The sequence below is a fragment of the Crocodylus siamensis genome, chromosome 1, assembly GCF_052110815.1.
Source record: "Crocodylus siamensis isolate JL-2025a chromosome 1, ASM5211081v1, whole genome shotgun sequence".
Taxonomy (NCBI): Eukaryota; Metazoa; Chordata; order Crocodylia; family Crocodylidae; genus Crocodylus; species Crocodylus siamensis.
In genome coordinates, this window is record NC_143395.1 from 182,988,689 (window position 1) to 183,015,949 (window position 27,261).

The 27,261-nt window shown below is 43.9% G+C and overlaps 1 protein-coding gene across 7 annotated transcripts in view; it reads right to left on the minus strand.

Annotated features, from left to right (window-relative positions):
• Nucleotides 1–331: 331 nt before the first annotated feature.
• The window catches only part of SERTAD2 (SERTA domain containing 2), a 106,477-nt gene continuing 79,547 nt past the window's right edge, over nt 332–27,261 (minus strand). For 6 of the 7 annotated variants that reach the window (XM_090050616.1, XM_090050662.1, XM_090050643.1 and 3 more), the window contains one exon: nt 332–5,918. In XM_090050616.1, coding sequence (XP_089906742.1) covers nt 4,961–5,918 — 958 coding nt within the window. In that variant the 3' untranslated portion in view covers nt 332–4,960. Of the gene's footprint in view, nt 5,919–25,989; nt 26,357–27,261 lie in introns of those variants that run through there. The other variant, XM_090050635.1, reaches the window with a different exon arrangement.

Sequence of the window (27,261 nt, forward strand, 5' to 3'; positions counted from 1 at the left end):
TTATTTGCTCTGCCACAAAGCACATGTAGGCTGTAGCTGGGGCACAAGGGAGCTATAGTGCAAGGGCTGCCTGCCAGCAAGCCCCACACTGTAGCACCCTTGTGCCCCAGCCAATGCTTCCACAACACGTGAAGCTGGAGCAGAGCAGCTCTGAGCTGGCAGACTGACCCACAGTGCTCCCTGCCAGCCAGGGCTGCTCTGCCTGGGCTCAATGTGCTATAATCCCAGGTGCACATGTAAACACTGCGCCCGGGAGCAATAAACTCCAGCATGAACTGCAGTTTGGTCACAAAAATGAGTGATTAAAAAAACAACAACCCTTCAACAAGTGTATCTTTTAATTGTTTATTGTATAATATAAAACTACAAAAGTAAGACTGCTCATTTCCATGTACATTTGTCCAATTGTTTTGATTACAGCCCATACCTACATGTGAATACAGTAATCTGGTTTCAGATGTATATGTCTGTAATATTGCATAGAAAAGGCACAGCTCTAAGGTCTGTGGGGGGAGGGAGGGGGAGAAATACAGCCTTCTTTTTGACAATAACAAGCCCTGTTCAACAACCATGCACTGAACATGTCACACTATTTACACCTTTTCTAGAATCTCTGCCTTTTCAGACACTAGTACGGATTACACTTATCCCTCTCAACTTGTAGGTGGTGATTTTTTTTCTTTCTTTTCTTTTCTTTAAAAGGTTCCAGGACTTGCACTAGGCTTATTTTCAGCAAAAGAGAGAGCAAGCTTAAAAAGAGCTAACTTCTAAGAAATGTTCAGTCCCATTAATATAATCACTGAAAGCAACTTTCACAGAAGCAGGATGCCGAAGCCTGTTTGGAAAAGAAAAACAAATCAAAGTTCACAACACTTTGGAGTGAATTAGACCGTTTGTCAGACAGGACTCACTGCAATTTGCTCTCTTCATTTCTGAAAAAGTGTAAAACTTTCGGTTCACAACATTGAGTTTTAAATCATCTGGGCTATTAACACACAACAGGGAGAAACCGGCTGCAGCGCAAGGTAGTTTGTTCTCACAATGGTCATTTCAGAAGTGGTTCTTATTTTCTAGCTTGCAGCAGGGAATGCGAATAGATCACACTTTGGCTTTTTGTTGAACACTATCTCTCTTTTCAAAGGATGTGCTTCTTCCTTTGCATACAAGGCTGTACAGTCCACTAAGGCTCTGAGAAGGGACTGTATTAGTAGGTGCCACAATCTTGCAGTCCCTATTGCAAGCCCAGTTCCAGCGGAGTACAACGTGAGTTGCATACAAACCAGGACTGCCTGATCAGGCCTGGTAAGCAATACGTTTAAATCCATGCAATTAACACGTTGCACTTAGAAAGTGCATTTACAACTGCTACGCTATATCTTACCATGCGCAAAGGTGGCATTGGTTCCACTCTGTTTCCTAGGGAAAGAGTACCGTCCTGCAAATGTACTTGTTTGCACAGCCCCAGGGGCTTTGATGGGGCTCCTTGCATACGTGGAGTTTGCTTGTGCATCTACAAAATCAGCCCCCAGAGGAAGAGGTGGATCAAATCAAGTGTGCTCCCAGCAGACTTCCCAGGGTCAAATGGGAGTCCTCTTCGGAAGGAACTGACGCATCAGGAGGCTGATAGCGATGGCTGGTTCTGCATACTGAACTATTCCTCATCCATACCTCATGCATATTTCACAGACCCGACCCATATTAGAAGAAAGAGGCAAGGGGGGAAAGGAGGGGAGGAAATCATGTGAACCATGCGTATCCCGAATCAAACCCAAATCATTCTCTCTGAATGTAGCTCCCATCCCCTTTTCATACAGATTTACATTCCTACAAGAGAATACATTCCTACCATACATTCTGTACATGTTACAATCCAGATGTTGTTAGCTTCACAATAAAATAAATATATTTACAAAGGAAAAAAAGGAATAAATAACTTATGAAAAAAACAACAAAAAAAAAATCACTTCAAATCCAAAGCTCTTTCATTCTGCTCCCATCTTGTCATTTCATTGCACATCAGTGTCAATATACATCCTCTGGCATACCTCTTGCATAAAGAATACTTAACCTGACTGTTATTCTACAACCATTGCAAAGATCACACTACAGACAGAAAGCTGCTGCAAAGAGTGAGATTCCAGCAAGCATTTCCATCTACAGAGCAAGAGGTTACAGCTCAGAATAAGAATTCCTGACCTTTTGCCTAATTTTACAAGTTAGGTGCATCTCTGTGCTATCGATTGCCTTCAAGTACTGTAAGACTTTGACTTCAGCACCAAGGATACAGATTTCTTGACTGGTAAAACATTTTGAAATTCTCTCTCCTATTTTGCAAATACCAAGAGACTTCAAAATTACTCCTTTCAGAGCTACAGTTCACTGCTCCAAAAATGGTGCTTATTTGAACTGTTGCCTAACATATGGTATTGGTTTAAACACACCGTTAACTAATAAAAAGGGGGGGGCATTTCTAAGTTATTGTAAATCAGTTCTGCACAATGGTAAATCAGTACACTTACCAAATTATTGTTCTGGGGGAAGAATTAAAACAAAAAAACAAAAATTAACATGCTTGTGTGGCTACATGATTTTTGCGTGCACACACACACAGTTACACACCAGGGCCATAATTTTCCTGGTTCCTCCAGTTCTAAAAGTTGCAGAGTCTGTGCCAGGGTTATCATCACAGAGAAATAAGGCTGGAAGGGACCTCAAGAGATCATCTAGTATTCTCTTACAAGGTATGGAAGCTGCAGGATGAACAATAACCACAAGCTCCTGAACGCAAAAAAATGGAACAATTATTCCTTACACCTCCCCCTGTTAAAAGTGGCCCCCAATTCTACACTTGGTTGATGGCATTCTGTGCGAAGTGGTAAATACTATTACAGTCCTTGTAAGCAAACAACTGCAAGTTCATCAACATTTTGTTGCTTCATTGAGTTAGTCTTTAAAAACAAACTGTAGCTGGCTGATTAATTAGAATCCAAAGGATTCCATAATTGTACACAACGCATTTAATTCAGATTAGCAGTTCCTTCATTGCAATATCTGAAATTCATTGCTTTGTATTGCATTTGTATGCATTATTCATTTACTAGTAAATATATATGGCCTGTTTTAAAGTGCCAATTTATAAAGCTGCCTCCTTAAAAGGCAGATAAGACCCAATTTTATCCATGACAAGAAGTGAGCAGAACTGGCTGAATATTGCCAAATGACATAAAACATAATTTAAAATTTCTTAAATAAATATAAAAGATATTCCTAAAGAAGCCATAGGCATGTCGACAATATAGGTTGTAACCTGCACTCAACAGCTAAAGTACCATTGGAAAACTAAAATGCCATAGCAACTTCAGCAACAGGCATGATACATTGCAAATCGTTTTTAAATTAAATGTACACCACAATGAGTTAAAAAATGCTATTGGTGCAGTAATGAGAAGACTTCTCAGGTGTTACAGGGGAAGGAAACATGCATAGAAAGCTGTGTCTGTATATTCATTGTATAACAGGTCTATAAAGTGTAAAGCAGGTAACACAGTTGATACAAGAAACCAACCCTACAGGAGATGCCAAGTGATGTAATGCAACTGGCTCCAGTTTCAACAGCAATGGATATTAAAATTAAGTCCATCCAGTGCAGATAAGAGATGAGCTTCACTGCAGTAATACTGAACTTGCCTTTTTCAGCACTTATCAACACAGTGAGGGGAAAAATGCTCCAAGAAAGGGCAAGTGGAATCTTGAATGCAAATGAATTAGAGCAAAGAGCACGGATGCAATAAAAACTGCAAAATCTTTTTTGTAACCAGTGTATGTGTTCCCCCTTAAAATTGTTTGCAGTCATTTCTGCTAAGGAGTCGCAGGACTGCTAAAATGCTTACGCAGTTCAAGGAACAAAGAAAAACGTTATGTTCCAAATAAAACTTTCTAAAAAGGAACAGACATTTGCTTGGCATACTGGCATTAAGATTAAGCTCCCAGTAGCCTTGATCTCACAAGACACCACTTCCAATGAAGTTTCACAACTATTTCCTGCCAACTGTTTAACATAGGTGTTGGAACAGACATGGCTCTAAGTTTTAGAAATCACAGTAGTGCACAGGTGGTTACAGCAGGGAGCAAACATTTGTGAAACTTGTGAAACAGCCCCCGGCCCTCTCTCAAAGCACTTTTGTTTGCATTCAGGAGACCAACTGCAGGTTTATTTGATCCAATTTTCTCTTTGCACCATACACATATAAAACATTACAACTCTGTATAAAAGTACAAGTGGTTCTTGTACATCTGAATTATGCAGGAACTATGTGAGCAAATCCTATCAAAATAGCTATTTTTTGTGTGTATAAACAGCATTTGTTTTTAGAAAAAACAATATCATAAACTGCAGAATCTGTACAAAAATATAAAATAAATTTGGGCAGCAGTTTCTAAACAGCCATGTAAATGCAACACTTAAAGAGGAATAGTTAATGCCTCCAAAAGGCTGAATTGCTAAGTCAACCTATACAGGGCTAAAATGGTACTGAGATTATCTAAATAATAAAATTTTTACCTCTTGCAATAAAACTTATAGAAAAAATAGACAAATATGCACATGCAATTTACAGCTTTTCCCAACATAATCCTTGTGCTTAGCTTTTACAATTTAATTTTTTTTGTTGTAATAACATAGTAATATTGTCTACAATACGTATTCTTTTCTACACCGGGATATTCGGTCTTCCTTGAGGAACCACTTTAAAAAAAAATACATTAAAAGTGGTCATACGTGGATGAAGGCACTCCAACTCTGCTTGAAGCAAAATCTAGTGTGATTTTTTCTTTTAAAAAAAGGCAAGCAAGGACGCATGCACAGTGCTGTGAATCGGGGGCAGCAGGGTAGGTCAGTGGGTGGGCAGGGACTGTGAAAATACTACCAAGTGAATATACTGGTACAGAAAGTCACTCTGTTTTAAGACCCAACAAGCACCTCCATTATGTGATCCAGTTCTGTGAGGTCCATTTTGAAAGGCTGATTAGGGGTTACTGGTTGACTGCTATAAGGGGCTAGAGTTTTTAGGAGATCATCTGCTGAGACAGGAGCCATTTTTGAGGCAGTCCCTGTAGCAGACGTGCAAGGGTCAAAATCATACATAGAAGTATCAATGTCAGCAAACAGAATATCATCCAAGGTCAAGTCTGTGAGGAAACCTGTGGAAGTTGTTATCTCAAAATTGCCAGGTAGGGAGTCCATTAGTTTAGATTCACTTGTTCTGCTCTCCTGGACTCCCTCGGGCTTTTGAATGTTAGACTCGCTGGAGTTTTCTTTAGAGTCCTCTGCTGCTGCTGCTGCTGCTGCTACTGCGACTGCCTCGGTAGAGGTAGGTGTTGGACAGAGTTCCTCAATTTCATCCAAGGCTGAGGAGAAACTGTCCTTTACAGGTTGGATAGCTGGAGGTGGTAGTTTTGTAGGACCATCATGTTGAACAGTCTGGGAAGTGCAAAAAGTGTCATCCTCAAGCAAAGAGGCTGGGGTGAGGCAAGACTCCAATGGTGTAGTGCTTACAAAGTCAGTGGGGTGAATTGACGGAGAGGCAAGGTGGCTGAACGCAGGCTGGGCCTCTCTGAAGTTGTCCCCAAGAGGGTCAGTAGGCTGAGAAGTGGTGATGAACACAGGCCTCAAGCTGCCTTCTTGTTTGAGTTCCTCCTGGATTCGTCTCAACATGTTGTTAATTAAAACAGTCTTTTGCAAGCTTGGCTCTGTTAATGGCCTGTGGTTATAAAGTTTCATAAGGGAAATGTTGAAGATAGTCTGGCGCTGTAAGGTGTAAGACACCTTAGATGGACCGTCAGTAGGAGACACCACTTTGCCTTCCAGCCCATCTTCATGCTCGTCAAACTTCCGCTTTCCTCCTTTCCCCAACATATATCTGGAAAAGAGATGGGGAAGTCATTAAAAAAGAGCGCCAAGTGAAAATACTTATCTTACAGCAAAATGCCTGCCTGTCTTCACACAGGCATCTCAGTTTGCACATACTAGCTGCTCAACATAACAGCAAGGCAGACGGATCTTATTCAGACTGCACTGGTGCTGTTTCATACCAGTAAAACTCCATTTGCATCAGTGAAACTGCTCCTGGTTTACAATGGTGTGATTAGAAATGAAAATGGGGTAAAGAGAACACCAACCCTAACACCACCAGGCTGCCACTGAAAATAAAATTGAGTTTTAAGTTCCAGGTAAGACTACAACAGCAACTAGCAGTCAAAACTCTGTAGTGTCTTGCACTCTTACGTTTGTATGCTTTCATATATCTACACATAAATAGACAATGCTTGGTACAGGTGCTGTATTAACAATTTACTTGAATTTCCTGACCTTTGCATTTATGTTCCTGACAGTAACGCTGTAGTAGTCTGGGGAGTTTTGTACTAAATTTCCCTGATTATTTTAAACTGGGGAGGGGGGGGAAGGGGTGGGGAGTGGACCCAAGCAACTCTACACTGAAAGAAAATCCTGCCTTAAGCCTGTAGATTTAACTCTCTGGCATTCCAGATACATGCAGAGCAGTTGTGGACTCTCCATTACCCAGAGAGGTTGTGGACTCTCCATCCTTGGAGGATTTTTGGCCTGGCTAGACAAAGCCTTGGCTGGGATGATCTAGTTGGGGTTGGTCCTGCTTTGAGCAGGGGGTTGGACTAGATGCCCTCCTGAAGTCCTTTCCAACCCTCATTTTCAATTATTCTATACGGCAACCTGTGGTTTTATTTAAATGATCAAATGTGAAAAAAGCTACCAGAGCAGGAAATGCAGTTTTAACAATAGTCTCACATCTCAAACACAGATACATTCTGGATGAAGCTAAAACTTTCCAGTCATTCACTCCATCTTCTTGCCAATGGCAATTTCTGGAGCACAATCCGCTGTTTAGCATGGCTGAAGAGCAACAGCCAAGATTTGTGAGAGGACTAGTCACTCTGGATCTCTTACTTTTGAGATGCTTTAAAACAATCCAACTGTCAAAAAAATAAATAAATAAATAAAAATAATAAATAAAAATCGCTGAGCCCCTGCCCTCTGATAATCAGGCAAATCCAGCATCTGGAAGCCACTTGAATAATGTAGCCTGTGTCTGCCAGAGTATTTATCTCTAGATACTTCAGCATCTCAAACAGGCGATGGCAAATATATAGATAAGATAGTCACCATGTCAATATGAGCGCTGCTGTGGCCAGAGAGCCAGTCTGTACCACTTCCAAGCTCTGAGAAGTATTTCATGCCCACATGTGGCAGACAACCAGAACCACAGCTGATGTGTCTACCTGTTTGCATCACCGTGCTCTCAAGCCTGAGTTTCTGAAAGGTGTTGAAAGTCAGTAAGACTCAGATGCCTAAACCTAATGCTGAATAGTCATGACACCTAAATCCTTCGGATGGTCTCAGCCTTGAATTTCCATTTCATATTAACCACTGGAGCTTACAGTACTGTGCGTCACTTTCAGCCCAACAACCAAAAATACTTCCTAGCAATGCTGTCATTAGTTCTTTATTCAACTGCACCTTGCTTATTTGAAGTAATACTAACTGCCTTTGTTTCAGTAGATTGATAACTGACCACTGTCTGGGTATCTTTATCAATAGAAAAGCAATATCCGAAAGCAGTTTCTTCACTGAGGAACAAACACATCCATGCTTTAAAGCAGAAGTGCTTTAAAGGCACTTCTGAGATACCAGTTAAAGTGTGTTTGGTTTGTTTTTTTAAGTGGTCAACATGAACATAAATGCTTTAGATAAACAGTAAGAAAGGAAACAAAGAATGTTATCAAGCTTTCTCCTGAATATAAATCATTGCGCTACGAAAAATAAAACCTCGTGTTCTTCTGGTCCAGACGTTCTCTTCCAGAAAGTTAACGAACACCTGAAAAAGGCTTTGAAGTGCTCCTCAAACTAGCTAGTCTAGTACAAGTACAACCAAACTACTATCGGCAATACTCATGTGGCAGAAAAATTACCACACCAGAGATGCGTAGCACTACGCCAGTGAGCAAATTCTCAGGTTGTGACGAGCAATGCCCCATACTATACACTGGCGTGTATAACCGGGGTCAAGGAACAAACAAACAAAAAAGGTTACCTCCCTCTTAATGCGCATCTTGCATAAGTTCTGAAAGCAAACGTAGAATTTATTTTGTCTGGGTTTTATTGGAGTCTTAATTAACTCAGAAGAACAGATTCCAATCCCTGCTGCAGAATGTGTTTTTCTGCTACAGATGGCCTCCAGATATTCTTTCGGTGCTTGTGAGATTTCGGTCTCTCTGTTATTCCCCCACCCCCGCCATTAGGTTGCATGGAGCAAATTTACTAGACGAGATGTTTTATCGTATCTAATCTAAGCTGGAGAGAATAGAGGCCATTAGTACACTTCACTTGCCTGTCCCATGGGCTCCATCAATACAGCCTGGGGTAATCCTACAGGAGGGAGGAACTATGCTGCTTGCTGCATGTCATTCCCAACACACCAGCTCCTTGTGGAGGGGGCGGGAACCATGCAAACTCAGAGGGGGCAAGCATATGGGTCCCAGGGGGGAGGGGAGGGGGAGCCAGATCAGCACAGAAAAGCCTCCAATAGGCTCCCATCATCCAGAGGCAGCACACTTCACACCCAGAAGCTGTGCAGCCACTGGCTCCCTGCCACACTTCCCCACTTGCTGGGAGAGGGGGAGGGGGATTAAGCAGAACATGCAGAGCGGCAAACTCCCCAGGGACCCTCCATTGTTTTACATGGGGATAACAATGAAGGGGTTGGAGTCTGCCTTTCTCCTTCTGTAAGAGCACCAGCCTCCAACTGACAACAGATGTCGGGAGCGAAGGGTAAGACAGAAAGGCAAAAAAGACAGCCCTGTAGTGCAGCAATGAGCTTCCTGCCCACTCCCCTCCCTCCAGCAAGTTCAGCTGGAGGGTTTTCCTGGGAGGTTGGGCCAAGCACTGCTTCTCCAATCCAACATCACCACAGCTGCTGGGGTGGAGGGAAGGGGCCTGGGGGGGATATTTCTTCCCTTCATCCCCTCCCTCAACAACAGTAATGGGATTGTTGAAGCCTCGCAAGCACCTCATTTAAGTAGGACCAGCTCAGCCCTTCCTCTAGTTTTGTCATTTCTATTAAAGAACATATTTAAGAAGGGGTGAAAATTTCAGTCTGCACAATAAAATGGAGTGATAGATGAGATCAGCTCAACATGCACAGCAGGGAAATCACAACAGAAGTCTAAATAGATTTTTAACCCCAAACCCGATTCCTCACACGATATTTACTGTGCAGCCAGACATGTCGGAGAGACGAAACCAGCTGTCCTCGCTGGAGCATGATTCCCAGCTCACCCAATGGGAGTGAGGCCTGAGGAACATTGCCCCACATGTGCCTGCTCACTAATCAGCTGTGCATCCCACATACCAACTGATACCACCAATACGACCTCTCTCCTTACGCCCATACTCGTTCCACAAACAGTTCGAAAAGCAAAAAGGCTACAGAGGTCTAGCCAACAGTGCCAAGAGCACCGCAACACGTTTCTGAAGTTTGCTTAACGTGAAGCCTAAAACCAATTTAGGGAAGTTAATCTTTTTGGTTAGAAATAAATACCAAATCCAGATCTTTGAGTAATATTTTTTTTTCTCTTAAACAGAAGCGGGGGGAACAAACGCAGAGGAACTGAGGAACCAGTAGGCTATAATCCAAGTTTCTTGGCTGGCTACCAAGAACCCCTGTGCCTGGAATCTCGGGTGAACGAGAACTCTGAAATTTAGCACTACCCCATGGAAGTCTGCTTTTTCTCTGCTCCCTAGTGCCGATTTCATGGAATGTGCTCACGCTCAGTTGCTCTGCCTTTTTTCTTAATTTTATTTTTACATATTCTGTAGTGACACGCTTTCTTTCCCTTCAAATGGAAAAAGCCAGGAACAAAAAGGCAAGGCTAACAGACACAGGGTATATTAAATATGTATCCTTAAGCTTGGCAATTTTAGAAACTGTGTTGTTTTTTCATACCTTGTGGACTAAGAAAAGTGTTAAAAGTCTTCTCCTATGGAGAAGGGTTTGAAATTAGAGAGTATTTATTGTACAAAACAAACTCTTTTTCCCACTAACCAGAAAGCAGGCAGTTTGGGTGGCTGACCAGCAAGTTACGGTTGATTTCTTTCCCCCCCCCCCACAATTGAGCTGGCTGATCTGGTTCATTCAAGAACAAGGACTGCGGGACCTGAGTTAGGTTTTTAAAATTGACCAACAGTAATGACAGGCTCATCACCAGTAAACAAAATGAGAACTCCTATACACTGTTTTCCAGGAAGCTCAGAAATGACTCAAGGCTTCCTGCACACATGACTGTCTAGCTTTCATGTATCATGCAGGCTCTGTGTAGTTCAGTTCAAACAGAGTGATAGTGGGGTCCTTTTTAAAGATCTATCAGGTAACTCATCCTTTCACTTGCTACTTTACAAACATACTCCTGTCTGTCCCCCTTTATCAAGCACGCCTAAATCTGCAAAGCAGATACTTTGAGTCCAAATAAAAGGGTTCCTATATGCCTTTGACAAGGGGGCTAGAATGAACAGCATTAAAACATTAACTTTCTAAGACCTTGTTTTCTCTTGGCACAAAAGAGATTTTTTTGTTCTGCATAGTACAAAAATGATTTGGTAATTTCATCCCTGTATCTGAGAGTTCAGTATTGTGCATCTTACCTTGTTAAGGTGTTGACCAACTTAGGAGTTATTTGGGCAGTTTGTACTACCTCAGAAACTTGCTCCAACTCAATCCTACTCATCCTGGTAAGGACAATTCTCACACCTTCTTTATTTTTTCAGTGAGATGTCTGATGGGAAGTGTAACTTACAAAGCAGGTTAAGCAAAGGGCAAAAATTAATATAACACAGAATATATTCCTACCCTCCAAATGAAGGAAGCCTATGGAATCAGACAGCTTTGGTGGGATGCAATAAACAGCTCCAGGGATAGACTCAGGGCTGTGACAAGGCCAGCAGGGTACTGCTTTATGACAACTTGCTGACTTACTAAGTTTATTATGGACTAGCCTACAGTGACCGCAGGACCTCTTCTACAAGTACCGTGTTTCCCTGAAAATAAGACATACCCATAAAATAAGCCGTAGCAGGATTTCTACGGTTTTGCGCAATATAAGCCATACCCCGAAAATAAGCCATAGTGATGGGCGTGGCTAAGCGTACCGGCGCGAAGCGGTAAATAAGACCGCCCCCGCCCCCGCGCGGCCATGCTGTGGGAGCGCGTGCGGAGCCTGTCCGTGGAGCTGGACTGCCCGGCCCCGGCCCCGGCCCCGCCCCGCCCCCGCCCGCGCTCCCTTGCCACAGGCGGCACCTCCGTGTTTCCCCGAAAATAAGACATCCCCTGAAAATAAGCCATAGTGTGTCTTCTTGAGGAAAAATAAATATAAGACAGTGTCTTATTTTCGGGGAAACACGGTATGTATATCTCATTTCTAGTCATCCTTTTCAATATATTTCTTTAGCTATGTGTTATATCAAGCCTAGGGCTTGTTTGTCAGGGTCCCGTTTGCTATGGCTGGATGCATAACTGAACTGGAGTTAAAGAGAGATAAAGCAAAATTGACCAATTCATTCAGAGTAGAAAAGCAACTTTGAGATTTTCCAGATTTCACCCACAAAGCAAACTGTTTTGGCTCCAGATTTGGAAGACCAGACACAAAAGCCTCTCATTCCATTCTGATTCATGAAGACTTAATTCTTTTCTAGCCCTCTGACCATTAGCATGATTAGGAAATACAAGGGCAATGTTGGTGTCATTTGATGTGTAGATTGTTTGTTTTAAAATTAAAAAGAAGAACATGATGTTTATCCATTTTTCTGCACTTCATTGTACATGCATTTATTGGCTCTGCCTTCTCCTCAGCTCTGGCAGCTTTGGACAGTTTCACAGAAAAGAAACCAACCAAAAGTGGTTCTCTAAAGCTAACAGTAAGATGATCAGCATGAGCAGGAAAGGTTGTACAATGTCCGCCTACAAGATTCCTGGTCCTGGTTAGAGAAACAAGCCCTTTACTTTCCAGGGAACAAAGACCCACACATACACATCATTGAAAAACTACTTCTCAGTCCTGCTTACAGCGGTATTTCCTATTACTAGTCCCTCTGCTGAAGTCTTTATTGACTGAATTCATAACAATGTGTGTGTGGGAAGGAAGAGGGAAGAAGGGAGTTGGGTCATTTTGCCCCTAGATAGAATAGAAAGCAGTTCTATGTCCAGTTTAGTGTTAAATACATCTTATGCATAGGTACCTTTCTTGAAAGTTTATTCCAGAGGTTAGAAGGCATTGCTGCTAAATGAGAAGCCAGAAATAGCTTGTCAAAAAAGCAGTTTAGCAGCACAAGACGGAGTGCCCATACAGAATCTACAGAACTGGATAAATCCAAGAAGCCACATCCCTACTCCTTTCATCTATGCCAAGGACTCTCAACCGGGACGCCATGAGGTGCCGCAGAATATTAGCAATGTCAGGTGTTCAAACATTTACAAGAGATCCATAAGATAAACCCTGAGATTTCAAGCAGGAATCCAGAGTGTCAAAAACGTTCCACCCAGTATGGTCTTTCTGAGTTCCATGCAACAGAAAAAAGCTCTATTATTTTTCTGTAGTCAAAAACTGAATGAAAGTTAAGAACTGGCATTTTCCAAGCCATGCTCTGAGTCTAATGAGGGGTGACCTAGGTCTAAAAGGGGTGAGAAGGACTGATTTACACCACTCCATTTTAAAGGCCAAATGGTCTGAGACCCTGTTAGAGAACAAACACCGTTTTGTTTTGTTTTGTTTTTCTAAAAGGCACTAGCATCAACCTCAACCATCCACAGGCAACAAGCTGTCCCTGTGGATCTAGAGTTTTAAGGAAATAAGAATCTAGGAGGGGCTGCTGTGCGAAGTGTAGCTTAAAGTAGAGCTGGCAATGGCTGCTTCCTGACTGAAATCCTGGGTAACTGAAACCACAGCACTTAAATAAAAATTAAAGTGGGGGGGGAAGAAAGCAAAACAAAACAGCACAAAACAAAACACCGCATTATTTCACTTTCTTTTTCCTGGAAAAATATTAAAGCTCAAACACAGCTGAGTAGAAAGGGAATCCAGGGTAATATGGCCATTTATCTCTGGAACCATGGCTTTTCCAACCCTCATGTATAACCATGCCTCTGCTCGGCTCCTCTGAGATTGTATCCTGTACGTTTTTCAAGCACTTCCTGCATTGCCTGTCACATGAAATATTTTCCTTTCCCTGCCCCCCAATACCATGTCTCCTAGGACCAAATTTAGGTTCCAATGGAGCCAATGGGAGGTTGGTTACTGACTTCAGAGAGGCCAGGATTTGATATGGACTGCCACAAAACCATAATGAAAAGGTATCTTATGCCAGCTGGCAACATCATGGCCCCAGTCTCTAGACCAGGGGTAGGCAACCCCTGACATGGGTGCCAGAATGGCATGTGAAGGCATTTTGCTTGGCATTTTGAGTGGCATGCACTCAGCAGATGGCAGAGAAGGGACCAGGGTTGCACTGCCACAGCAAGGATTGGGCCCCTTGTAGCTCCTCCTCTGTCTGCCCCTGGCACTCCAACATTTTACAAATTGCGGTTGCAGGTGTTTTTGGCACTCTGCCCAAAAACATTGCCAACCCCTGCTCTAGACCCACCTGAGCTGCATTCAATACAAGGACTAGAAGCCATTTCTATACTTACAACTCCCACACAGGGCTGGTCAGAACAGCTTAAGGGCTAACCTTAAATTATAGCCAATCACCTGTGACTTCAAGGGAGGCAGTGGCACCCCTCAACCTGCCTCTGCCTTGGTCAGTCTAGCAGGGGCATGGGAGATAGAAACTGAAAGCTACATGGCACCTTTAAGCTATTGGAAAGCACCTACCAGCTGTGTGCCCTCAGAGCAGGGTCTAGGATCTGGCCTTTAATATTCCTGACAGACTCAAAGTCAACATCTGGTGGTACCAGTCCTTGAGTGAAGACTGAACTGGCCTATGTAGAGCAGCCCTCCAACCCCCTCCAGGAGCAATGCATCCCTTTTTCTGCAATGACTTGAAGCTGGAAAAGGAAGAGTAATTCCCAGAGGTCGAAAAGAGGTTGCTCTGCTCTGGCTGGGGAAAATGAATGTCAGTCTAGTGTCCATTTTAAAAAGGACTGTTTGGTTTTAGCCCCAAATATCTGACAGAATAAACTGAGTTAATAAAAAATTAAAAAAAAAAAAGGAGAGAGAAAAATACCTCACTTAAAAAACCTAAACCAAAGCTCCCCAAATACATGCGCACACAGGCATGTGCACACCCTCATTTAAAGATTTGCGTTTGTTAGTACAATGGAGCCTTTAGATCGTGGTATAGCAGTGTCATGGTAGGAAGCCAGTACAGCATGTTCTGCACGACTAGATTTGATATGCTGCAGCTGGCTCAGGATTTGGACGTTAGCTGCTTTTGCAAGGCTTCTTGGTGCATGATTCTGATCTCTCGTCTGTAGATTTCATATGAGCCTGACCCGGCTGACTCCCAAGGAGTTGCTCTTGATTTGCAAACTTGCTGTTGAACAATCAAGCCCAAGGATGACATACAAGTGAAGGGTACAAGAAAAGACAGAAGACTGGAAGAGGTGTTCAGAAAGGGACAGTCTGAAGGCTCCTCTCAGCTAAGGTAACTAAACTCTCTCACTTACAGGGTTTGTTCTTTCCAAACACCAGCAGTTATTTTTACATGCATTCTGTTTTTTTTTTTTTAATGGAATAATTTTAAAGCAGCTTTTACAAAACTCTCTTTTGAATGCTATAAAACCTCAACCTCCTGTGCAGCTCTCCCGTCTGAGAGCACAGGGAATCACTTCGGCTTTGCCAACCTGCTCTCCAAAGCCCTCAGTGCCAGCAAGGCTAGCGAATGGCAGGCATTTCCGGCACATATTTTATATGAACCTAGGCTCCCCATTTGCTTTTGGGGAAGGATTAAAATCAGGTCTAACTCTAAAACTGGAAAAGCCAATAAAATTCACCCCACGGAGGCCAACGGGACCAGAACATTCAGAGGGGCAAAGCACGCACACTCCTGCCATAGACATGAATGGCAGTGGTAGGCATTTAGCCACCAAAAACCCCGCTGTGTTAATGCCCTCAACTTGAGGCACCCAACTTTGAGCATTCAGGCTTAACTGATGGAGCCCAGGTACCCAGTAAATAAAACAACAACAGTTAAATTCAAAATAAACTGAAGCCAACCCAAAAACCACAAGGGGAAATTTTCAGTAGCTGTCCTAAGTAGATTTTAGTGTAGGAGCAGCATAGTGAAGGCTACAGCAATTGCAGATGGGACACCAGAGGAAGTTTAGAGTCTCAGCTGAAGAACACTCAGAGCTACCTAGGTGGCTTTACTTCGTGCCCAAAAACACATCCCGGTATTCTGAGGTCCCCACAGAAACATCCATGTTAATTGGAAAGTAAGGTGAAGCCTTTCCCTAACAAATAAGCAATGCAATTATAAAGCAAGTCAATAGTGTAAAGCCAGCTAACGTGTTCCAGCGATATTTTGAAGCTGTAATCTGATACTACTGTTTCCATCCTCGTGCCTCGCCTGCACTCCCTTGTTGCATACTGTACTATTTGAGGCCCAGAGGGCAAAGCAAGCTCTTGCTGTTTGTTAATGATCAGAAACTGCATTTCAACTGAGAGCTGCATGTGTGCCGCCCACTCCGCTTTCTCGATAGTTTCTTAAACTTGCAGACTACTGAAACCCAAGCAGGCGGCATACTTCTTGAAATACTGAAGCAAGCAGAAACAAAACAAAACGAACACACAAAACCCACCCTCCTCTCAATTTAAAACTCCAACAAGTTTTTACTGGGTTAAAAAAAAGAAAAAGAAAAAGCCACATTCTAACTCAGTCTCTTTACTTGAAGTCTGCTAACTCTTTCAGGAAGCATACCCTTCTATTGAATTAGAAACAGTTTCTAATGCTGTCAGTTTACTAAGTATAACCTTTTCTCTTGGAAGAAGAGAACCTCAATGTTTTTGACAAATGGCACCCAGCAAACAGAACTGTCAGATAAAGCAGGAATGGGCTCCACTAAATATCAGTTAGAATAAATTGCTACCTTGTTAAATAATCATTTCAAAGGAAGAACAAGTTTATATTAAAAATTCTGTGAAGTTCTCTCACACTAATACAAGCTTAAATTGGACTTAACCAGAGGTAGTTTATTAAACCATTAAAAACTACCCTAAAAAATTGGAAGGTCTTGGCAACTACATAGGTGCCACATGGAAGGCAGTCTGGGTATTTTTCAAATGCCCTCTTAAGAAGAAATCAAAATCCAATAGCACAGACAGGACAGGACAGGACAGGTGAGTGAATTAGAAAGAGGACCTTCTCTTCCTTGATACAAAGGACAAACAATGTGTTCTTAGAATACAGGATGAATCTGCACAAAACAGTTACTGAAACAAGACAGCATTTGCTTATGGGGAAGCATTCAAACCTGCTCCTTTCCAGGCAAGAATGAACTTTGGGGGGCAGTGTGCATTTGGTTTATGTCAGAGGCCTAGCTAGCCAAACTCACTACTCCCAATTTCAACTTTGGGCAAAGAACTTCCCTTTTGCCTCCTTGCAACAGTGACCAAAGGCATCAGTCAGGTGTGACCAGGGTCACAGGAGTCCTGTCTGTCCCTTTTTGGTCCTGTTTACCCAGTGTGTGGGAGAGGTGGGGAGGGGTGTCACCATGCAGAAAGAAGCACCCTGGCATTCCTGGCACAGCCTCAACCCCACTCACCAAAACACTAGTGTTTATGGATCCACCTTAATCACTGACATCATTTAGACCTGTTCTGAGTGAGATCAGACAAGCCTGTGCTACAGAGCCAGGCTACACCCTTGCTACCAGTGCACTAATATTGGGGGAAAGGCAAGGAGAGGGAGGGCCAGAACATAGACAAAGCTTTAATCCCATGTCACCTTTGTCTAGACTCCTCACTACCCTCTTCCATAGAACAGCTGTGCCACTCTATGCCAATGATTGTCAACCACTGTGCTGTGGCACTCTGGGGTACCTGGAGATCCTTTCAAGGGTGCATTGGAGTGCCACATGTCTGCACTGTTAGGCATTGCAAACAGGATTTACAAGACAAAGTGTGTGGCTTAAAGCTAAGGAGGTGTTCCTAGAGTCCAAAAAATGTTGAGAAATCACTGCTCTGTACCAATGGTTCTCAACCTTGTCAGACTCCAGGCATCCTTGGAAAATGCCAGCTCTTAGCTGTCACTCATTTTTTGACTACAGGAAAAAAAACAGAGGAAGTCTTCAGTTGCAAAGAATTCAGAAAGCCCATAACAGGGCAAAATGTTTTGGACACTATAGATTCTTATTTTTTCTTATTCTGGGTTTATCTTGTGAATCATGTGTAGGTATTTGGGCACCTAACATTGCTAAAACTGCAAAGCACCCTGCAGCACCCTTAAAAGGCAAGCGGAGCATTCCAGCGCCCTAGCTGAGAACCACTGCTCTCGCAAGCTATGCAGACAGAGGCCTTTGCTTCCAGAATCTGCCAAGTCAGCAGGGAGCACCTTAGAGTAAGCAAGAGGGTTTTCTGTCCCCTGGCTGAATAAGGGTCAGTTTTACAAAGATTCCCATTTCAGCCAACCCAAAGAGGGAGACACCAAGGTTATTCCAAAACTTAGGTCTCCACGTGGCAGCGTTAAGGAAGTTGTCAGACCTGCCAAGCACAAGTCAAATTATATTATGCTGTGTACACATGGTTCAGACATATGGTACAGCAATTCTGCTGCCAATATCCAGTAACCTGCTGCCAATCCAGTACCTCAGGGTCTATGGTCTGGAACCTTACACATCTGATGAAGTAGAGAAACAGAACTGCAGCAACCACACAATCCCCAGTTCACTTCCATGGATGTTAGGGAGTAAAAAAAAAATCTATCTATTTGAACAAACCAACAAATGATGCTTGCTGTTACCTGAAGATATGCTACAGGGCCTAGTCATGAGAGGGCCTCTGGGGCTGAAGTTAGTCAAGAAGCCTCTACACCAGTGGTTTTCAATCTGTAGTCTGCAGACCCCTGGGAGCCCACAGACTATGGCTAAGGGGAACGTGAAAGAGAACTATGATCAATTAAGAGCATGTGAATACCCACACTTACAAATCAAGGGGTCCGCAACTCTCATCAACATTTCCAGAGGTCTGCAAATGAAAAAAAGTTGAAAACCACTGCCATAGACCATTATTTCAGCAAGTCAGAGAATAAGTGGGAGTCAATCCTTGATTTAGGCCCAAATCCTGCTAGTAGAACCACTGCACAGATTGCCCACTGAAATCAATGAGGCACAGTGCAGGAGTCTGCTCACACATTTCTACCATGAAAAGTCAGGGCATAATCTCTTCAAGCAGTGAAGCAGCAACAATTAAGATGGCTGTGTACTGCTTTGGGGCCCTATACAGTGAAGAGCTGACTTCCCTCTGTTCCACTGGCTTCAGAGCCTGCTGGGAAGGGGCAGTTCAATTGTAATCTGAATACAAAGCCATCTGAAAGTGCTAGTAGAGACAGGAGTGCAAGTGACATGCACTAACAAATAAACATAAAGCCTTCACAGTCAAGAGAACCTGCAATGGCAAGATGCCACCATCTAAAAGTGAAGGTGAAATATTACACACCTACCAACTTCTCTCTTCTTCTGCAATTTTGTTATTGTGCTAAACAAAACATTGTCGCCGTGTTGTGTCATATTCAGCTGGTTAAACAAGACGTCTTTAGTGGCACATACATATCATGGTCTGGTTGATATATTTAGCATATTTAAGGCTCCGAAGTTTTCAGAGTCTCTTCTTTCCTGGATGCAGGCAGTTCGCATAAAGGTTAATCGGAGCTATGTGTGCATCAAAGGGAGAGTAGGCATTCCCATCCCCAGACCCCCCTGTGTATAACAGAAGACAGTTTTTCTCAGGTATTTTATAATTGCTTGGATGGAGTTCTTGTTCTCAACCCTTTTGTAATGCCTTTTCCCCAAAGAGACCTTGTTTTTCCCCTCACGTTATAGACCCTTAATAAACACACTGGGAAAAAAACCCAACCCCAAAACAACATGTTACAGAGAACAGAGCTGTATGTACAGGCTGCCAAAAAAGCACACCACTGCTCTGAAAACAGAGGACTGAATAAAATTACCGCAGTCTAACTGAAAAGCAGCGACTAGACTTTTTTCCTAAAGAAAAGCACAATGAAAAATGCAAACTACATCTCAGCCATGGCAAATCATTCTAGTTAGTCTTGTAGGTTGTGTTTATTAACCAGTTTCTTGCCACTGAAAGTTAAGGGGAAAAAAACCTGAGCAAACTCACAGGAAGCGTTTCCATGGCATTCTTTATAAAGCAATTGTCCTTGTATACTTATGAGTAGTTTTTAGCTTTTTTCAGCATGAAGGTAATGAACACAGTACCAAGAACCTTAAACAGACATGCCACAAGGCAGTCCTCAGAATTGCTGGTTTTACAGCTTTTGTAGCCTGTAGGGGAGCGACAGCATCACATCTGTCCAACTTGACTCCCCAGCCTGAATGAACAGGTACCTAAACACAGCTGGGTCAGTTGACGGTAACCCTGGGTGCAAGTCAAGCTCTCCAAGATGCCTTATGTGTTCTGCCAGGGTGCTCTAGTACACACATTATCAACTCAGAAGTAACTGGCAAGAACAGGTACCACTAATGGAGGACTCTTGATAAGTGCAAAAATGCACGGCTTCTTTATTAGGAATTCTCATACTACACAGGGAGAAATGTAGGATTTATCAATTATTCCAAGGGGAAGATAAAGTTTTAACCTGCCCCCAGCACATGTAAGAACAGGAAAATAGTGAAGATGTACCATGAAAGTTTGCTAAGACAGTTATGTGATGTTTGGTAAATGGACAACTGTTGGGTCTTTCAATCCAGCGTTCTAACGTTATCTAAGTGTTGAAATGCAGTGCATGTTTTCCTGTTTCCTGAAGGAGACTTCTGAAAGCTGATAAAGGGAACCTTGGCTGGCACTGAACTACAGTGAACCCATAACTACAAGCAAGAGGTAGAGAGATTTAATTTTCATGGTATCTGATACCACAATCAAAACAACCAAGCAGACTTATAAAAATAGTATAATTAAGAATATTAACCACTAAAGCTGCATAATTTGTAATGTCCAATACCTGAAGTGCTAATATCCTCAAATCTGTCATGTTAGACATGCAGTTTTAACCAACTGTCCTGTTTTTCAGACATGCTCTTTAATTCCACCGCTCAGTTATCCATCTGTGTGTATATATATCATCTCAATTCCATATTTAAAAGGCTGTGTGGCACAGTCAATTAACATAAAAAATTTAATTTAAACCAAGACACAGTAAGTACATTTGTGTTGGTGGAAAAGTCAATCTACATTTCATGACCCCCTCCCCAAAACTGATCAGAACAGAAGGAAGCATTCTAAACTTAATTTCTCCTTTAAACCAGACAAATCATATACCACAGCCAAGTTCTATATTAGTTTTCCTGCAGTTACAGTGACTAGGGGGGAGAAAAATCTAACCCAAGGCAGCATGTGCATCATGTATGCCTTTTTGTGCTCATAACTGAGGGGAACAAACCAAACAACACATGGCTTTTAAAAAAAGAAAAGAAAAGGTAAAAGGGAATATAATATTATCCCTCCTATTCATTCACAGTACTTTATGCAATAAACACTCTGATTAGAGGAGGGGTGTGTATTTAAGGGGATAGTTATCTTAGAAGCACCAGCTTCCCAAGCAGATAGAGGAGGAGTTTAACAGAGGCCATGCATGTAGTCACAGGAAGAGACAGAAGCCAAGTTATTGTACCCATGGGATGGTGAGGTATTAAAAGGCTCAGCTCAAAGTCCTTCTGACTGTAGTATTGCATGACATAACTTAGGTCACTGCTCCTGAGAAGGGGCAAAGGGATAAGGGTTGATTTGCAGCAAATCACACTATAATAAATGCTTAAATGCTATTGTCTCTCCCTCTCTCTCTCCCCCGCCCCTCCACCCCTTTCAGGGCGATAAGGAAGAAAATGTTACTACCACTCAAAACACTCAATTGGAATCCACAGACAAGCCAATGATACATTAAGTTGACTTACACTAGTCAAATAAAAATGTTTATTTGTAAAAATGCAAAATCTAATATGGGGGGGGGGGAAATGAGTGTATGCGCATGCTGAGGGAGGGTAGTAATTCCCTTACAAATACATGAAAAATATGGAGTTTATGAAGACAGAAAAACGTTGCTGTACTTTATGAATTAATTTAAGAACTTCATTTTGCAGCTACCTGAAGTTAAGACAAAGCCGCCTCTAGGTATTTAAAACTAGTCAGACCTGCTGTAGCAGTTGCACAGTCTGCTTCAAATATGCCCTCGCAGTTCTTCCAACCCCCACCCCAACACATATCCGCATAGTTTACCTCCAACCATGGGCGTTTCTTTCTATAGCGCAGTTTACTCAACAGACTTATTGCCTCCCTGGCGAGGGAAGGAGTTTTAGAAGACCAATGTGAAAAGCTAATAAGAAAAAGCTAGTATGTAGGAAGCAAATAGTGTGGTAAGTAGGAACCACCATTCTGCAGAAAGCTTGTTTGGATCCTAGGACACAACTGTTTGCAGTGGATTGAAAATCCTGGATCAAAAGAAAAATGTTTTGTTTGTTACAGATAATCCTGGCAGGTATTAAATCTGAGCAAATGAAATCCTTTACTTAAATACTGCAGCACTGAATGCATACCAAATGGAGGGAAGGTCTAAATGATCGCATCCATATGTTCTTTGAAGAAAGACCAGTGTTACACTGTACTGCTTATTAATGGCATTGATTTTTAAATTAACATTAAAATACCTTTTTCATATCCTAAATAAATCTTAACACGTTTCCTGTGCTGATGCCCACTTTGAATGCAGAGGCTATAGGATCAAATCTAGCTCATTTTACTGATACAGGAAGAAGGTAAGTAGGATCCAACTCCTACTGATGACTCAGATTGTGACATCTGTCACTCAAAGCCATATAAAAACCACCCTCCAAAATGAGAAACTTCTCCCAGCCCCCATCCACCTTTATTCTCCAAAAATTCAGCTAGGTTGCAGACAAGGATTTTAGGCATTACAGAACCAAAATTATGCCCTCAGTTGTGAATGCACATAATGTCTGTGTGCTGTGCCTGCAGCACGAGGCAGAATTTGGCCCTTTGTTTGGTCACGTAACTCAAGACTGCAGGCATGAGTCCATTACACCAGGGTAAATCTGGAGTAACTCCAAAGACAAGGAGTTTCTGCACTGACTTCTCTGAGCTGCTGAGCAACAATCCACTCTGAGGTGGAGAAAGCAAAAGTTGCCTTTTCATTGGGGGCCTCTGTGGACCCCTCATCCAGGGGCCAGCTTGGCCTCCATTGGAGCTTTCAGACAGTTTTACAACAAATGCTGACTTTATGCAGTGGCCTGAAGCCCCCAGACACCATTCCAGTTTTCCCCTGGGAATGTCCCCAGGCCAACTCCATACCACACAGGCAATCCCCTGTGCTGGTGGAATCTCCCTGCCCCAAATCAAATCAGCTTTAGAGCTCCCAGCTTTGGCCAAAGTGGCATAAAGCAGAGGATTTGGTCCAGAGACTTCAGCGGGTTACACTAAACTTACAATGGTGCAAGAGAGATCAGACTCTAGTCAGGTAATGTGCTTACGAGAACATTATTTCTTTGCATTGTTACCAAGCCTTCGCATGGATCAGGGCCCCTTTTGCAAGGTGCTGCACAGAGAACAACAGGCCCCAAAACACTTGCAACGTATATAGGCTGCATGTTCACTTAGAATTTGGCTTCTCTCAACTTTTGAGCAGCTAACTGCAACTTTGACAGAATTAACAGATTTTTCCCCTCTCCCCCACTTCCCACTTCTGGTTCTCACATTACTAATGATGAACAAATAAGGGGAAAAAATAAGTGAAAACCTCAGCCCTGGCAAATATTAAAGCTGACTTAATTTACTAAAAAGTAAAACCTAAAACACATGAGAAAGGTCTCACTCCATCTAAGGGAAGCAGGCACTTCTTTCAGCAGCAGCTAAATCCAGTTGCTATTCACTTTGTGTACTTTTAAAACAACTTACTGGCATAAAATATAGAAGTAACTTCTATACAAAACAAGCAAAAAACAAAAACCAGAAGCCACCCCTCATTCTTGGATTTGTAGATGCCATTTTCTATAAACTACTAATTAGTGGGAGGATCAGGTACACTGGGATCTGCACCTACTGCCATTAGGCAATTTAAACTGGACCTTGCTCTCTCTTTTCCTCAGTGCATTCATGATCTTTGGACTCAGTAATCAGAGTCTGCTGTTTCTGGCACAGATTTTTTTTTTTTTTGCTGAAGAAACTGTTTCAGCTGGAGCTGTCTCCTCTTGTACCAGGACTACAAGTTACAAGAAAGCATAACTGCACTAAACATACCTCATAATAAAGTAGTGGATTACCGAGGGTTTCTTTAAAAAGTGGTGCATTTCTTTCCTCACAAGCTACCCTCAGACAAATAAAGGCAAAAAATGGTTACCCCTACAATTGCCTACCTTGTGTTAACAACTCATTCTGAACTGTGCCAAAGTGTTGAGCATAAATGTGAAAAATATCAAAGCTCTAAGCCGTTTTTCAAATAAATGATTCACAGAAAAGAAAAGCAGCCCATTAATTGCTGGCAAAGTAATTTAAATAGATATTACATAAGATCTGCTGGATTTGATGGCGCTGAAACTTCACTAAAAGAAAACACCAACCTACAACAAAGTTTGAATTTGCATGCCGATTGCTTTTGATACCTTATTTTCAATTGCTTGATGTCTTTTCAGGCAGTCAGTTTCAATACCCGAGTCTTCTGGATTATTTATATTATTTTCCACAAAAAAACCCTGTCAAACAGTCTCACTGTTTCATCTTCTCCATAAATCAGGCTAAGAATAACAGGTATGTAAGGAACACAATTAGATTTCATAATAAATCAGCATATGTGTCTACTTAATGCTGTGTAGGACTGCTTTAAATAAGACAAACCTAAGTACCTTCAGGCTAGCAAGTTTCTTCTGTTTGTTTTTTAATCAGCTTCAGAGTGAACAAGAAAGCAGCTTGACAAGGAAAACTGTAGGAATATTATTAATAAGCTCAAAGAATAACTTCATTTCCTAAGCGTCCAATGCGGTTTCTACTGAGAACAATTGGGGGTTCTGCTACTGACTTAAATGGAAGTCAGATCGCCCTCTGAAGGAGGAAACTCGGCAGCTGTTACGTTATATGCTGCAATACTTGCCTGGACAATGGAAATGTTCCCTAGGATACATGTTCTAATGTACCTGTCTGGCACCACAAGCTGTTAATCCTCCTTCCATCTCTAATAAACAGAGTGACAGTGTTAATACTAGCTCATAAAGTTAATTCAGGTTCACAAGGTACCCATCATGCCTTACTATTAGGCAAATTTTCTCTTTTGATTTGGAACAGGAAAAGCTACTTGAAACTGGCCTATCTAATCAAATGCTTAATTTCTAAAGCCATATATGTATATTAAAAAGCAAGTTAATTAAGCAGGTACTTTACCATGTGAAAGACCTGCTAGCTGTGGAATGGAAAGCTAAGTAAGCACCACAACACTCCAGTCATTTTTACACCTTCCCCCAAGAGCTCAGTGCATTCAGTTCCAAGATATACAACTTCACGTGAGTACAGAGGGCTTATGCAGGTAAATCTGTGCATGCGGAAAAGGAAACTATGAACCTGACTCTTCTGTCACTTTAACCCATGCAAATCAGAGGTAACTCTATTTACTTAATTGGAGATCCAGGAAAGTCAAACTGGTGCAAAGGAAGAATGGAGCCCTTTCCTTCCACCTTGTGAGCCTCAGAAGGATTCTGGGGAGTCCAAAGCCAAGTGGCCTGCAGTGACCATGGAAAAGGACTTTGCTGAATCCAGCCCTAGATGAGAGGCACATGGAGGCCCTTGACTTGGACAATCCTGGACCTTTCTGATGCATACAATGGCTTGCAGTTTTGGGGTGACAGCTTTGCAAGGGCAGCCTGTCACCCCTCAGGGCACAGGCAAGACTGGTGCAAAAACGCAGTGCCTGTGTCATCAGCTGCTCTGTAACTGGACCCCCTACAAGGAGGAGCTCCTCTTGGGTCCCCTGGCACCCCCATGCTCTTCATCCCAATGCCACGGTGTACCACCCTCCGCCTGCCCATGGGCAGGCATGGCAGCATCTCCTGGGCACCTCCAGCCTGCCACTTTCCCTATTTCTAGACAAGATGCCTCCCCTCCTCCCAGCTTGCTGGGAGTTCCTGTGCTCCCCAGCCCAGGGGCACCAAGGAGACTCCAGCCCCTCTGAGAAGCTGAGAGCCCCCTGACAGAGCCTCAAAACACTTGCTCTCCTTCAGCCCCGCAGCAGCTAAGCCTCCTCGCTGCTGACTACTGCCTCCAAGAGGAGTCCAGCTCTGCTGTCCGACCCCCGCCATTCCCACCCAAGCCAAAACAGCAGCAGCTGGCTGCTCCCCCGCAAGCCATGGCCTCCCCCACCAGTGGACACACTTGCAGCCTGCAGCAGGGCAAGGCAGCGCCTCTTCTGCTTCCTCCGCACCCCCAACCTTGCCCGTGCTGCCAGGCAGGCTGCTGGGGGGGGGGGGGCGGGCAACTCCTGGGGGCAGCAGGGTGTGCAGCGCACCCCCAACACAGACGCACACCACGATGATAGACCCACACAGACGCAGACCCAGATACAGACCCACACACACAACATGCATACACCACGCAGACCCACACACACGCACCAGAGACAGACACAGACAGACACAGACAGACAGACAGACCCCCCTCGCCCGGGCACGGAGTTGCGCTCACCACATGCAGCTGCACCGGAGCCGCTACAGCATGAGAGACCCCGCCGGGCGCCAGCTCCGGCTCTACGCCCGCTCCATGGCCGGGGCTGGGCACGCTGAAGCCCGGGCGTCCGTCCGGCGGCGGCGCTCACGCAGCATTATACACGATACAATGGAGGTGGAGGTGAAGGTGGAGGCGGGGGCGGCCCGTGCGCCCAGCGCTGGCCATGCACCAGAGTGACGCGGGGAGCGCCCCGGCCCCTCCGCGCAAGTCAAGGCCCCGCCCCGCCCCGCTTGCCCCAGCGCCGGGGCGGGGCCCGGCCGGCGCCTTTGTCCCGGGGGACGCGGGCCGGCAGTGGGGCAGCTGCAGGCGGGCGCCCGCCCCTCCCCGCCCGCAGCTATGCCAGCTATGCCCGCGTGGGGCAGCGCCCCCGCCAGGTGCAGCCCGCCCGCCCTGCCGCCCTCCGGGCGCTTGCGTAAGGCTGGGAGGGGGCGGGCGACACCACCTCGTCCTGCCCGGCGCGGGGAGCCCGGGACTCGCCCGCCTCCCTCCTTCCCTGCCACACGCACACGCGGCAGGGACTTCTTGGGATGGCAGGACGAGGGAAGTGGAGGTTAGGCACGAGGCAAAACTTCCTCAACCTCACAAGGGGACAGGCTGCGGAGGGGTTAAGACCCTGCAGGGATGAGGATGGTCCTGCTTCGGGGAAGGGGGGGTGGGAATTACATCAGTGGTTCTCAGCTTTTTATTTTTGCACCAGGACCCATTTGTCAACTTTGCTGGCCAGTCCCGACCCCGTGCCCCCCTCCCCAGTGTGTGGGGCATAGGGGCCCCCCAAGCAGCCCCTTGCAGGCTAGGGCTCTGCCACCCTGCAAGAGAAAAAGCTACGTTTTTCTCCTTTAAAGGAGAACCCATTTTTAAAGTCTGCCCATCCATGTTTCAAGTTTGTTTAAGACCCTTTCGTATATCCATCTGGCCTGCTTTTGGGTCACCATGAGCACTGGACCAGATGACCTCCTGGGGTCCCTTCTAACCCTCATTTTCTAGGATTCCTGTACCCATTTTACAGAAGGAGACACTTCAGTGAGGTGAAGGCAACAGCAGGCAGCAGGGCTAGCAGGGGTTCATTCTCCAGTGACAGCCCAGCTCCAGTCCAGCTTTCCTCCCCTCTACCTTCGCTGGCCAGCTTTCCAAGAAAAGACTGTCCTTCCTGCTTCCAGTAGCAGGGTAGGGGGAAAATGTTGGGCACCCTCATCCTCTCCCCCTCCGGCACAAAATTACTCTCTTACTTAG